General features: G+C 35.8%; 1 protein-coding gene across 2 annotated transcripts in view; it reads left to right on the forward strand.

The window, feature by feature from the left end:
• Positions 1–12,923, forward strand: part of SLF1 (SMC5/6 complex localization factor 1) — a 60,526-nt gene that overhangs the window by 42,316 nt on the left and 5,287 nt on the right. Inside the window, exons 16-18 of one of the 2 annotated variants that reach the window (XM_087815447.1) lie at positions 8,554–8,699; positions 10,202–10,365; positions 11,156–11,289. In XM_087815447.1, coding sequence (XP_087671573.1) covers positions 8,554–8,699; positions 10,202–10,365; positions 11,156–11,289 — 444 coding nt within the window. The remainder of the gene's footprint in view (positions 1–8,553; positions 8,700–10,201; positions 10,366–11,155; positions 11,290–12,923) is intronic. The other variant, XM_087815448.1, reaches the window with a different exon arrangement.

The raw sequence follows: 12,923 nt of genomic DNA on the forward strand, positions 1-12,923 counted from the left end.
ACATGAGCCTTCCCCACACACACCGTTTATTATTCAGAAATATTATTTTGATGATTTTATGAAAATCAAAATTAGATTATAGTAGGGAAAATAGTATCTGGAAGTAAATTATTACATATATATTATTAATATTTTCCTTAATCCTACAACTAAAGATTAAAATTAAACCATTCCTATGCAAGCAAACATTTAAACAGACAAATTTAAAATACTTTATTCTCTTTTCATTAGAGAGATAGATTGCTTATTTATGTATGGTGCTTTTGAATCTCACATAGTAAGAACTCTTTTCAGTATCTTTAACACTTCTAATTATTCAAGCTGAGGAGAAAGCATGTGTCTCTAATCTTACCTATGCCATATGAACAGTTCCTAGGTCTCTTCTTCGATGAATACATAACAGTATTAAGAAATTAAATGCATTGAATCAGAATACTTATTATGTTTTAAAGTAATTGCATTAACTTGGGTTATATCACTAGTTAAAACATTTTTCCTATGTACCTGTTGCTGTAAAATTTTTCTTGTAACATAAAAAGCTGCTACTATTTTTTCCCCCATTGAGTCTGGTAATCTAACAGATGAGTATGGATGAAACAAATAGATGTAATAAAGTTATATATATAAATTTCTTAATCTTCCTTTTCTTCCTATTATCTACTTTAAAGTTTTCTCTCAAATAACTGGGGGGAGGAATATTATTTTAGCAGTGTGATGACAAAACTCATTTTCATGTGCTCACCTTATGAAAGGTTCTCACTAACTCTTTTGGGTCTCCAGTGTCAGGGAGGCTCCCATGAGACATTATGTATATTCCTAAACTTCAAAGCCAGTTTAGGGAACTATGAATCCTTTTCTTTTGTCTGTCTGTATTTTTGTAATCCTAAATTCCTAAAATGAACATAGTTTAAATCAAGTGAGCTTTTTATGGCCCTCAAATATAAAAGATGATTTTTATGTACTTAAAAATATTTTAGACTGCCATGCAAATATTCTGTTTTGTTACACGTATTTTAGTGTGTCTTGGTTTTATATGAAAGAAAAAGTTCTTAAATATGTTGTCAATCACTTTAATACTTTGTAAAGAGAATCTAGAATAAGAATCCAGGTTATAACTGGGTTCGGGATTTATTCTATGGTGCCCTCTGCAAAGTGAGGTCTCTTCTTACACTTTTGAGGTTAGAAGATTTCTATCTAAAGCATTTTATCTCCTTTTTTCCTCTTTCTTTTTCATTGAGCTGAGGGGTGATTACTGTTCCTTTTGTGGACTCGCTGTCCTTTGTTGCATGACTTTTTAACATTTCTTAGCTCAAATTCAATCTTCCTTCAGAACCTTTTCTTACCGTTTCTTTCTCACCATTCCTACTAGGTAGTTTTTTCCTTTTCTTTTTTTTCCATTTTAGATACAGCAGAATTCTGGCATTATTTGCTAGCGTGATAGCTAAACATTCAGTTAAAAGGATTCCCTGTTTTCATTCCATAATGGAAACCTATTTGATTTTGTCAACTCTGGACAGGATTAGCAGTTGCTTTAGAGACCATCAATGTAGTTATGTGTTGTTTCCAGTATGTAGTTTTCCTTAAGGGAAATATAGTTTAGCCAAAAGCATGAAATAATGAGCCTTGTATTAACAGGGTTCTACTGTTAACAGGGTACATCAGCTTTTATGCTTTCTTTACTCATATTATGAATTTCTCTTCACTTTAAAGCAAGGTGATGTTATCTACTGTTATTCCGAGTTTTTACATGACAAGTTTAAACCCAACAAGTTTGAGCATGTAACTGACGTAAGCTAAAATTAGACTTTAACATTGCCATTAAAATCCTGTCAACCAACTGAGTGATTAATTTGCTCTCCAGGATCTATTTGATCACTAATATTTAAAACTCTAGATAAGATTTAAACTATATCCCTGTTTGACAAGTATGTGTAAGTCTTTCCTTACCCTTCTCAAAACATACACACAGTTAGTTCTTTAGGCTTCAATTTAGGCCAGATAGGCAGTTCTTAAAAATGTAACATGTATTTCTCAAAATATTTCAAGCGACTATCTTCCTAAATTTTTGTTGTTACTGCATCGTGCTTTTTAACCTTTGTCAAGAGAGAAAAATCAAGTGAGCAGTTTACCCTTAAGAGCAATAGCTTTTCTACTGCTAACATGCAAAATTAAAGTGTCTATTATAGAGCCGGTAGAATAATACACTTATCCCAACAAGTGAAAAGGATGTTCTGATAATTACCTTTTTGTCAATATTTTGATATTTTCATAAAGAACCACTTCCTTTTCTCTGAGAATATTCCCTTTTAAAAAAAAAAAAAAATTTTTTTTCTTTGTATTATTCAGCTCAGTTACTATTTTTTGCTTTTTGTAAGTCATTAGTAAAGATGTTATCATTTGGCTGCTACAGAACTTCCAGTTGAAGATAATGGCCTGTCATTCTCATTTATGGCAAACTGGATGTTTTAGTTTTTCCTAGTCCAAAAGTATAAAATTCATGTTATGATGCTACTCAGATTTATTGAATTAATTTTAGTTTAGTAAAATTGTTGTTAGTTAATTGTTTTATAGAAAATTAAGGCAAAAGGTATTTTAGTACGTAAGTAAAATTCTTCTTTCCATCAGATCTCATGTCCATCAATCCCACACAGATGCCATTCTTTATTTCTAATCACTTTGAACAGTTTCCTTCTGTTCTTTCTATATGATTATTATAATCAACTCATCTGAATTTTCTTTGTTACACCTAGTTGAAACTGGCAAACGTTGTTTTGTAATGTACCAGGTAGTAAATATTTTTGGCTTTATAGTCTCTGTCCCAGCTACTCATCTCTGTGGTTGTAGTAAAAAGCAGTGGTACACAATACATAAATGAACATGGCTGTATTCCAGTAAAACTTAATTCATAATAATAGGCAACAAAACATAGTTGATATGTCTCTAACTTAAACTTATTTCTTCTCCTGTTTTCAGTGGGAAGAAAACATCAAAATCTATAATATTTTTCACATCTTTAGATAGCTTTAATAAAGCTTCCTTTTCCTTTGTCAGGCTTTGTCATCTGTTGCTGATAAGTAGTTTTTCCAAACCTTTATTTACCTTTTTTTAAAAAAAAAATGTTTTTATTGATTTTTAGAAAGAGAAAAGGAGAGGGATAGAAACATCAAAGAGAGAGAGACATCGGTCAGCTGCCTTCTGCATGGCCCCTACTGGGGATTGGGCCCGCAACCTGGGTATGTGCCCTGACCAGAAATCGAACCCGGGATCTCTTAGTTCATGGGTTGATGCTCAACCACTGAGCAACACTGGCCAGGCTATTTGCCTTTATTAAATCCCTATGCCAATCCTTCTCCATACTTCAAACCTCTTCCATAAATTAAATTTTTATGGTTTTACTAATTGCCTCAGTCAAAATGTTTGTATTCCCTTCATTTACTTAACACATTTTTATTGGCATTCTACCAGTCATTGATCTAAACACTTCATATGCAGTGGAAGAACAAAACAAAACATGGTTCTTGTTTTTTTTTTTGGAGTTTTCAGTGGAAGAGGCAGACTGTAATTAAGTTAATGTTACATTAAAAATACTATGTGCTCCAAATGAGAAAAACTAGGTGTTGAGATGAGTGAAGTAACTTTGGTGGGTGGTTATGAAAAGCAGAACCTGAAGAATAAGTAGGAGCCTGGCAGAGTTGGAGAAGCTGGTTCCAGTCAGAAGACACATTTACCAAAACTCTGAGACAGGGAAAAGCTGGGCCTGTTGGGAATCCTCTGGTGCCCGGCTGATGGCAAGTAGTAAGAAGAGTGGCCAGAATAAAGCCAAAGAAGGGGAAGTGGAGTTTGCTTAGGAACTTTTAAGTAATGTTAAGGAGTTAGAAACCATTTTCAAAAGGGAGTGGCATGATCCAATTAACTTTTTAAAAAAAGATCATCCTGGAGTGGCTCTTTAGAGTAATTTGTCCAGTTATTTTGTAATTCATGTATCAATTACTAAATATTTATTCTGTGTAGGTTAGTGAACTACAAGCTATGAGGGCTACAAAAATGATCCTTTAAGGAAAGATCTTACAGTCCAGGGCTAAATTTCTCATATTCTTTTGTTCATATGTTATTTATTATTCCCTTTGCACATGTTACCTGACTGTGTGGATCCATTGTAGTTTGTATTTACTGTTTCTTTAAAACTATCAAATGCTCTTTCTAGATGAACAATCCTATTTGGAAGTTCCAAGGTGAATACTCTTTTGAACTTATAGTACAAGTTATTCATGGTTACTTATCCTTTACTTTTGCCTCTGGTTAGAGTTGAGATCAATTGATTATAATAAACTCTGTGATGATAGATATGTTGTTTTATTTTTTTAATCCTCATTCAAGGATATGTTTTTATTGACTTGAGAGAGAGAGGAAGAGGGAGAGAGGTGGGGGACATCCGTCAGCTGCCTTCCTCATGTGCCCAAACCAGGGATTCAACCCACAGCCTGGATATGTGCCCTGACCAGGTATTGAACTCACCACCTTCTGGTGTTTGGGAAGATGCGCCAACCAACTGAGCCACACCAGCCAAGGCAGATATGCTTTTTAAAAATGTACACGAGTAGAGATTTAATGTTCAAAAGATGATTCTTCAGTTTACTGCTTGCACAGTTTCAGATAATACTAAAACCTAAGAGGTTATGAGTAGTCCGTTGTAATAAAAGGTTGTAAATAATTTTTCTCCTTTCCAGTTCTTGCAAATTTGTACTTCTGTTGAGGCCATTTTGCAAAGGGTTGTTGAATTCAGTTATCATGTCTGTATGGGGGTAGGTAGGCTCTACTTGACATCAGAGCAGAGCTGTTTGTCCACAAGGCAAGAACCTCAGATCTCTTTAGTCAAGGCAGTTTCTTTCTTAGCCTGGGCACTTTTTATGTTTTGGGCCTGATAATTCTTTGTTTTGGGGGGGATCCTGACCTCTGAACTGTGAATTATAGAATGTTTAGTGACATCCCTGGTCTTTGCCCACTAGAGGCCAATAGCACTTCCCCAGCTGTGACAACCAAAAATTGCCAGATGTTCCCTGGGATCCCATCATTCCTTCACACCCCAGACACAACCAGCCCCCAATTGAAAAAGGAACATTCAAGGACTGCAAGGACACAAGGACATGAGAGCTTAAGCCTTTTGGGAAGGCATCTGAACAGGACAGGACTTTCACTGGGTGTCCGACAGTCTAAGGGAAATCAGCCCCAGAGTGGGGTGGTCAAGTTTTATACTCTATATTGATATGTTTATCATCCTGTCCATTTTTAAATATAATGTGGCTTGTATAATAATTCTATTGGAAAATATCAGTTGTTTTTTTTTTTAATTTCTTTTTCAATTATAGTTGATGTTCAATGTTATATTAATTTCAGGTGTACAGTATAATGGTTATACATTTATATAACTTATGAAGTGATCCCCCCAATAAGCCTAGTACCCACATGACACCATATCTACTTATTGCAGTATTATTGACTATATTTCTTATTCCACACTTTACATACATCCCATGACTGTTTTGTACCTGCTAATTTTTTTTTTTTTAATCCTAACCTAAGGACCTGTTCTTACTGATTTTAGGGAGAGAGAGAAAGAAGAGAAAGAGAAATACTAATTTGTTGCCTTCTGTACATGCCCTGACTGGGGATCAAACCCGAAACCTAGGTATGTGCCCTGACTGGGAATTTAACCCACATCCTTTTGGTGCACTGGACAACACTCCAACCAGCTGAGCTACCCTGCCAGATCATAACTGCTAATTTGTATCCAACCCCACAGACTCCTTTTCATCTGGCGACAGTCAGTCTGTTCTCTGTATTTATGAGTTTGTTTCTGTTTTGTTCATTATTATTTTTCATTCCACATAAAAGAAATCATATCTTTTTTGTCTTTTCTCTGTGTGACTTATTTCACTTAGCATAATTCCCTCTAGGTCCATCTATGTTATCTCAAATGGCAGGATTTCTTCACCCATTCGGAAGGTTGTCTTCTCATTTTCGCTTCCTCTCTGTGTTTGTTTCTACATGTTAGGTAGATCTTCTACCCCTTCCAGGCTTGGCAGTGTGTTCTTATGTAGTAGGTATCCTGTGAGTCCTAGTGGCACAGTCATCCTGGTCACGTAAGCTGGGTCCTTCAGGGATATATCTCTTCTGTGGGTTGTGTGTACTCTCCTCTTGTAGTTGAGCCTTGATTGCTATTGTCACATCAGTGGATGGTATTGACCCTCATGCTGGCTGTCTGTAGGACTGGCCATGACTATAGCAGACGCACTGTTATGGGCGGGCTTGTCCCTCAGAGCTAGATTTGTTTTAGCAGAGCTCTGGTGCCTGGAGAGTCTACCCTTTATGTGTGTAGTTTAAGGATCAGATTGCATGGTTCTCTGTTGTGGTCTGAGGCCACCTACCAGGTGTGTTGGTTCTGGAGCCTCCTGGGAGGGGTTGCGCTGCAGGCCAAGGTCAGCCACTGACTGTCCTTGGGCAGTGGCCACCTGGTAGTAGCTACAAAGTGATCTGCTGCCCCAGCCTGTGCTGGGCTTGGAGAGGTACCTGGGAGATACTATCCTGGGAATCAAAGGCTGGCTACCACTAGTGCCAGGCTTGGGTTGCTTAGCAAGTGGTTCAGGGCATGCCAAGGCCAATCACTGCTTGTTGAGGTTTGTGGACCTTTGAGAGATTTTGGCAAAGTCCAAAGCACATACTAAGTTGGCCACTTGTGAGAAACAACCACTGAAAGAGGTTCTAGCCTGTTTGTGCATTGGTGTGGTGGGGTCTTAGAATCACAGGGTAGGGTGAGTCATGTTAGCCAGGGTGATGGAAACTCAGACTTGTCCCCCTCCTGCTCCTGCAGACTGGCAGGGGGAAGGGCTCAACAAAGGAGCAGTGTTGTCTGCCAGCAGTTCTGTCCTGGAGAGAGCCCTTACCCTGGAGTCAGACAATTCAGGTCCTTCTCTCATGTCCCTGATGCTTTTCAAGCTGCTGTCCCTTTGCTGGAACTTAGGGTGAGTATTTGTGAATGAGTGAGTCTGTGGCTGGGCTGTTTGAAAGGAAGCCTGGGTGGGTCTACAGCAGCCCTCCATCTTACCTGGATAGAGTCTTGTTGATTTTCACAGTTGGGTCTTTTGGGGATTTTTCCTCCAGGCCCTGGTGCTCTAGGCTGGGGATTCTGGTGTGGGGCTGGGATCCCTCATTTATCCCAGAGGACCTCCACAGCTGACCCAATACTTAACTGCCACACATGGGTGTAGGATCATCACATTTGCGCCCCCCCCCCCCCCCCCAATCACTCTCCATGTGGCTTCTTCTGTATTTCCTTGGTTATAAGATTTCTGTTCATCTAGTCTTCAGGTAGTTTTCAAGGGTGATTGTTCTATAATTTAGTTGTAATTTTGATGTGATCATGGAAGAAGGCGAGCACAGCATTTACCTGCTCTACCGTCTTGGCTGGAACGTCAAGTCTATCTGGCCATTCTGTCCAATTTTTAAAGTGTATTTTAACCTATTATGTTTATTTTGCTAATTTTATTGACTATTCCTAATTTTATGTTTTTCTAGTTTTTGTAGTTAATCTGCCTAATTGTATAATATCACAACTTTTTTATCTTTGTTTTTGCTTAATTTTAGCTCTCCTATTGTCTATTGATCGGTCTCATTTTTTAGCATTCCATTGTATTATCAATTTTCTTATGCAGAGAATATTAATAAAGAACTCATAATATTAAATAGGTAACATGGGAAATAGTCATTCTAGTTCTTTATCACTTTTGAGTTGTGTATATGTATGCATTTCCATGTTATTGGAGAACTTGAGGATTTTGAAAAGAAGGGACTTGAGACTCTTGGTGTTTTTATTTTGTCATTTAAAATTATACTTTCTTCCCCTCCCCGCACTTACCATAGTAGAGTGGGTGCAAACTTCTAGAAATCCTTACACATTCTCTTGCGTTACATTTTCCCTTCTTTCCTCCTTCTCTGCAGTATTGGGATTCATGGGTATTGTCAGGAGAAGGAGTATAATTTATTCCTCTCAGCTCAAGAGTGATCACTGCAAATTAAGTACACCTGTGCCCATGTAGAAACCAACTACAGGTTTTCCAAAGGTGCAACCCTATTGTGGGGAGATACTTTTAACATTAATTGGAAAGTATAGAGATAAATCCCGTGTCTATCCATATATCATCAGTCTTTTCAGATATCTATATATATATATAGATATAGATATATATATATATATACACACACACACACACACATATATATACACACACACATATATATATAATTTCAAGACTTTTATTTAAAATAATAAAAAGTAATGATTGTTTCAAATGTGAGGACATTACCATAAAACAATTTCTCATCAAAGGCAAGGAATAGGAACATTATCTATTTTTCATGGTTTAAAATTATGTGGTTGAATTTTACTGGTGTAGAAATCGTCATTTGCATGAATAAAATCCACAGAGGAGATAGTCTATAGAAAGAAATTTTATAGGGTGTAGCAGTAACTATATTTACTTCTCTTGTTTTCTATAGACTTTTCATCACAGGAATTAGAGATTTTTATTTGTTCCTTTTCCTCCTCTTGGCTTCAAATGTTTGTTGCAGAAGCAGTTTTTAAAAAGTTGTGTTTACAAAGTTCCATCAGTATTTCTTCTGAGCCACTCTCTCTTCAGAAAATGGTAAGTACCAGTTTTAATTTCCAAGAAGTGAGTTCATAAATTCAATTTTAAAATATTAGCTGTTTCTAATAATTACAGCATATTAATGATAAATCTTTCAAATCCACATACGAGTATGTATTTTTCTATCTCAATAATTGAGTAATTAGTGAATAGAAAGTTTAGTTACTTGAGAGTAATTAAGGATTAATAACAAAAAATAATACAAGAATAATTGTTTCCTAATAATTGGCCATAGCACATAAGATTATTATTTTAGAAAGACCTACTGCTATTTGCAACAACATGGATAGACCTTGAAAATAACATGTTATGCGAAATAAGTCAGAAAAAGCTAAGAACCATATGATTTCATTCATAAGTGAGATATAAAACTGAAACTCATAGACACAGACAACAGTATGGTGGTTACCAGAGGGGAGGGTGAGGGGGTGGTAAAGAATAAAGGGGGCAAAATATATGGTGATGGAATATGATCTGACTTTGGGTGGTGGGTGGAATGTACAGATCATGTATCATAGAAATATACACTTGAAACCTATATAATCTTATTAACCAATGTCACCCCAATTAGTCTAATTAAAAAAGGAAGACCTAGAGCCAAAAAAATTTTACATAGTATTTAATGGTATTTAAAAATAAAAATTACAGATGATATCCAAGGTTCCCTTTTATTCTGTATATACACACATGTAAGCTGCATTTGATCCAAGTTTTTCCAGTTTTATCTTGGCTGTTTTTTGTTTTTTAATACATTTTTATTGATTTTAGAGAGAGAGAAAAGGAGAAGGAGGGAGAGAGAGAGAGAAAGAAACATCTTGGCTACCTCCTGCACACCACCTCCTGGGGATTGAGCCCCCAAGTTGGGTGTGTGCCCTGGCCTGGAATGGTACTGGCTACCTCTCAGTGCATGGGACAGCGCTAAACCAGCTGAGCCACACCAGCCAGGGCTTTGGCTGTCTTTTACTATCATTAATATCTAGTATATCCAGAAGTTTCCTCAACAAATGAGAAATATAGTTGCTAATGGGTCAGATTGGGCAAATCTGACTGTTTTGCAACAATCCTTTCTTTAACAACTTTTATACTCTTTATTCTGTTTATTCCAGACTTGTTTTCTGTTGAAGGAAGGCATTACTAAAATGGAAGTGACAAAATACCAGTTGTTCATAAACCATAAATAATTAAAATATGCAAATGAATTATAACAAGTTGGGAATAAGACTAATCAAAAGAACTTTTCTAAATGAGCATCATAATTGAATTTGAAAAATATAATTATTTTCAAGAAGACATTTTTCTGTGTACGTCATATTGACTTAATGATATGGAACTAGTAGCTTTCTTAATATTTTAGTATGTTCAAATGAGATTGGGTGACAACCATAGTGATGAAACCAAGAAAATATAAACAAAATTATATGGTGAAATGAATCAAGTAATTTTTACTGCTTTCCAGGTCTTTGTAGTTGAGAAACTAATATAATACTATTTTGCGACAGGTATATTCCTATTTGCCAGCTTTGGGGAAAACTGGCGGGCATGGAACTGGAAAGATGCAGACACCAAAGAAAATAGGACAGCGGCCTTGTCTTGAATCTCAGAGGGCGTTACTCATGCTGAATGGTGCTAAACAGAAACAAGTTGAAGGGCTACCAGAGTTACGGTGTGTAATGATTATATACCAACTATGGTTTGTTTTAGAGGACAGCTCTTTTTCTGACACATTTCTTTAACTTTATAGTTATCTGTGATATTTTCTGAATTATACTGCAAACTCTGAATTAGTAGAAAACTCAGTTTTATACCTATAAATACACATGATCCAGATTTTCACTTTCTTTAATTCAAGGCACATGCTTTCTTTCTACTAAGTGCTTTCCAAAAGAAATAAAACTATTCATCACATTATTGTTTCCCACAATTGTTGCCCTGTGATTTAAATTACTACTAGCATGTAATAAAGGTGGATTTCAGAATCCATGATTATGGGAGATAGCTTGAATTGTTATAATAGCTTCCCCCAAAATGAGAAACCTTCCTCTAAAAGTATGTTGTATAAAACTCAGAAAACCAGAAATGTTTTTAGGAAGAAGAGAATAGGATCAGATATTAAAATAAGAATGGAGAGCAGAGACCTACATTTTAATTTTAGCATTTTGCTTTATTCTCTCTGCCAAATATTGTGTATTTGGTCTCTTTCTCTACATGACATTTCATATTCATAAACTTTTCAGTGGGCAGTTGGGGGTACAGAGTTAATAAAATGAAAATTAATGCCTTAAAATTTGTTTCTGTACAGTTGAAATAAATGTAAAAATAGAAAGCAATAGAGATTTGAATGAATAAAGGGGTTTAAATTAAAAGAGGGCCAGATTTTTGAAAATAACATCTAATATATGCTTGTCATGCCTTGGTAAAAAATAAGCTTTTATTATTTCTTACATTCTTTTCAGAGAACTGAACCTTGCTAAATGTTCCTCATCATTAAAAAGATGGAAAAAGAAGTCAGAAGGAGAATTGTCCTTTTCCAAGGAGAATTGCCCCTCTTTAGTAACAAAGATGAATTTCCACAAGACTAATTTAAAAGGTATTCTAAATGTCTCAATTAATTTATGCTAGGAACTTTTCATGGTTGTAATCAGTATTTGCAAGTTTTACACACTGGCCCTGATGAGTACCTGAACTTAACTGTTAGAGTAGGTCCTGGAAACACTTCCCTGATAAGCATATTTTCTTGAACTGTCATTTATTTGAAGAAAGCAAATTTTAATACCCAGTGTAATAGAGTATTCCTTCCCTTCTTTTCTCCCCCTACCTCTCAGATACAAAATACAGTGTATAGCTCACATTGAGGTCTTCCCAGACTTGCCCTCCTTACTTTTTTATTCTACCTCAACCTTTGCTGCTTAGGATCAGTGTCTTTTGATTTGAAAGTATAATGCAGTCTTCATGTCTTTCAGTCCTAGACATTTTGTGAACAAAGAATGAGGAGTAGGCTATGTTACATAGCTGTGTTAAGCATATGGACTCTTTTCTTCCAGGCATTGAGCCCAGACTACGAAATGTGTTTGGCTTTTGGTTCTAACTATACTGGAACCTAAGTACCTAAAGGATGGGGTAACAAGAATAGCGTTGTAATAATTCACTCCAGCACCTCTTTTACTTAGGCATCTCTTAACTCACAAATATGTTACGTTTTAGAACTCTATACTTGGCCAAAGTAAATTTCTGAGTCTCTTGTTTATGTGCAGTATTGTCTTTTTAATACATACATTATCGTTATGACACCAGTGGAAACAGTAACAGTGAAGCTCTTATACCCTTTCAATATGATGAAAGTTCATAATTGCATATCACAAATTCAGAATGCCCATTTGGCTCAAAATGTGAAAAAAATGTATTAAATGAGAACTCGGATATTAACTTCATAAAACAGTGTCCTTTTTCTTTGTTTATTGTGTCAGAAAGTAGAATGAATATGAATGACTTTAGGCTGAACAGCAGAAGGAACTGGGAGGGAGAAAGAATTGAAAAGTAGTAGAGAAAAACTTCAAAAGCTTTTCAATGCATGTAAAAGAATGTTTTGGTAGAAGTTACAGAGATAGTCTATAAAACAGGACACTAAAAATGTGCTTAGTATTTTACAGCAAGAAAGAATTTGATTCAGTATTTCATTTGTTTTCTAAGCACTTACTTTTAAGTTTGTGGGGTTTTTTTATTCCCCTTACTTCAAATGATCACTTATATCTTATTAATCTTGGTGATAACAGAGATAGATGTACATGATTTTAGCCAGCAGGCACTAATTGCATTTCTCCTAGAAAACAACTTTGCCATTCTATTTGTCACTCTTGTTCAGCTTTAAATGGTACTAGGGTTTTTTGTTTTTTTTTTCGTGTGTGTGTGTGTGTGTGTGTGTGTGTGTGTTTATATTAAGATTCCTCTATTTCTCTTTCTTTGTGCTGCTGTAGCCAAGCCAGACAGCCTATTGAGAAGCAGCAAACCATCTAATGGATTTGAAGTTCTGAATTATACTTGAGTGTGTAGAGGCACTCGTGCTTAGCCAGAAACATTCATTTGAATTAAGCTATAAATGCTGTATTAAAAAGAGCCATACATTTAACGTAGGTTCATGAATAAATTTAAGAGAGGGCAATTGCACTCTAAACTTTTATTGCTGCAAAATCCAGTATTTTTGGTGTTCTCTGATCATTTGGGGTT

The sequence above is a fragment of the Miniopterus natalensis genome, chromosome 3, assembly GCF_054644295.1.
Source record: "Miniopterus natalensis isolate mMinNat1 chromosome 3, mMinNat1.hap1, whole genome shotgun sequence".
NCBI classification, from domain to species: domain Eukaryota; kingdom Metazoa; phylum Chordata; class Mammalia; order Chiroptera; family Miniopteridae; genus Miniopterus; species Miniopterus natalensis.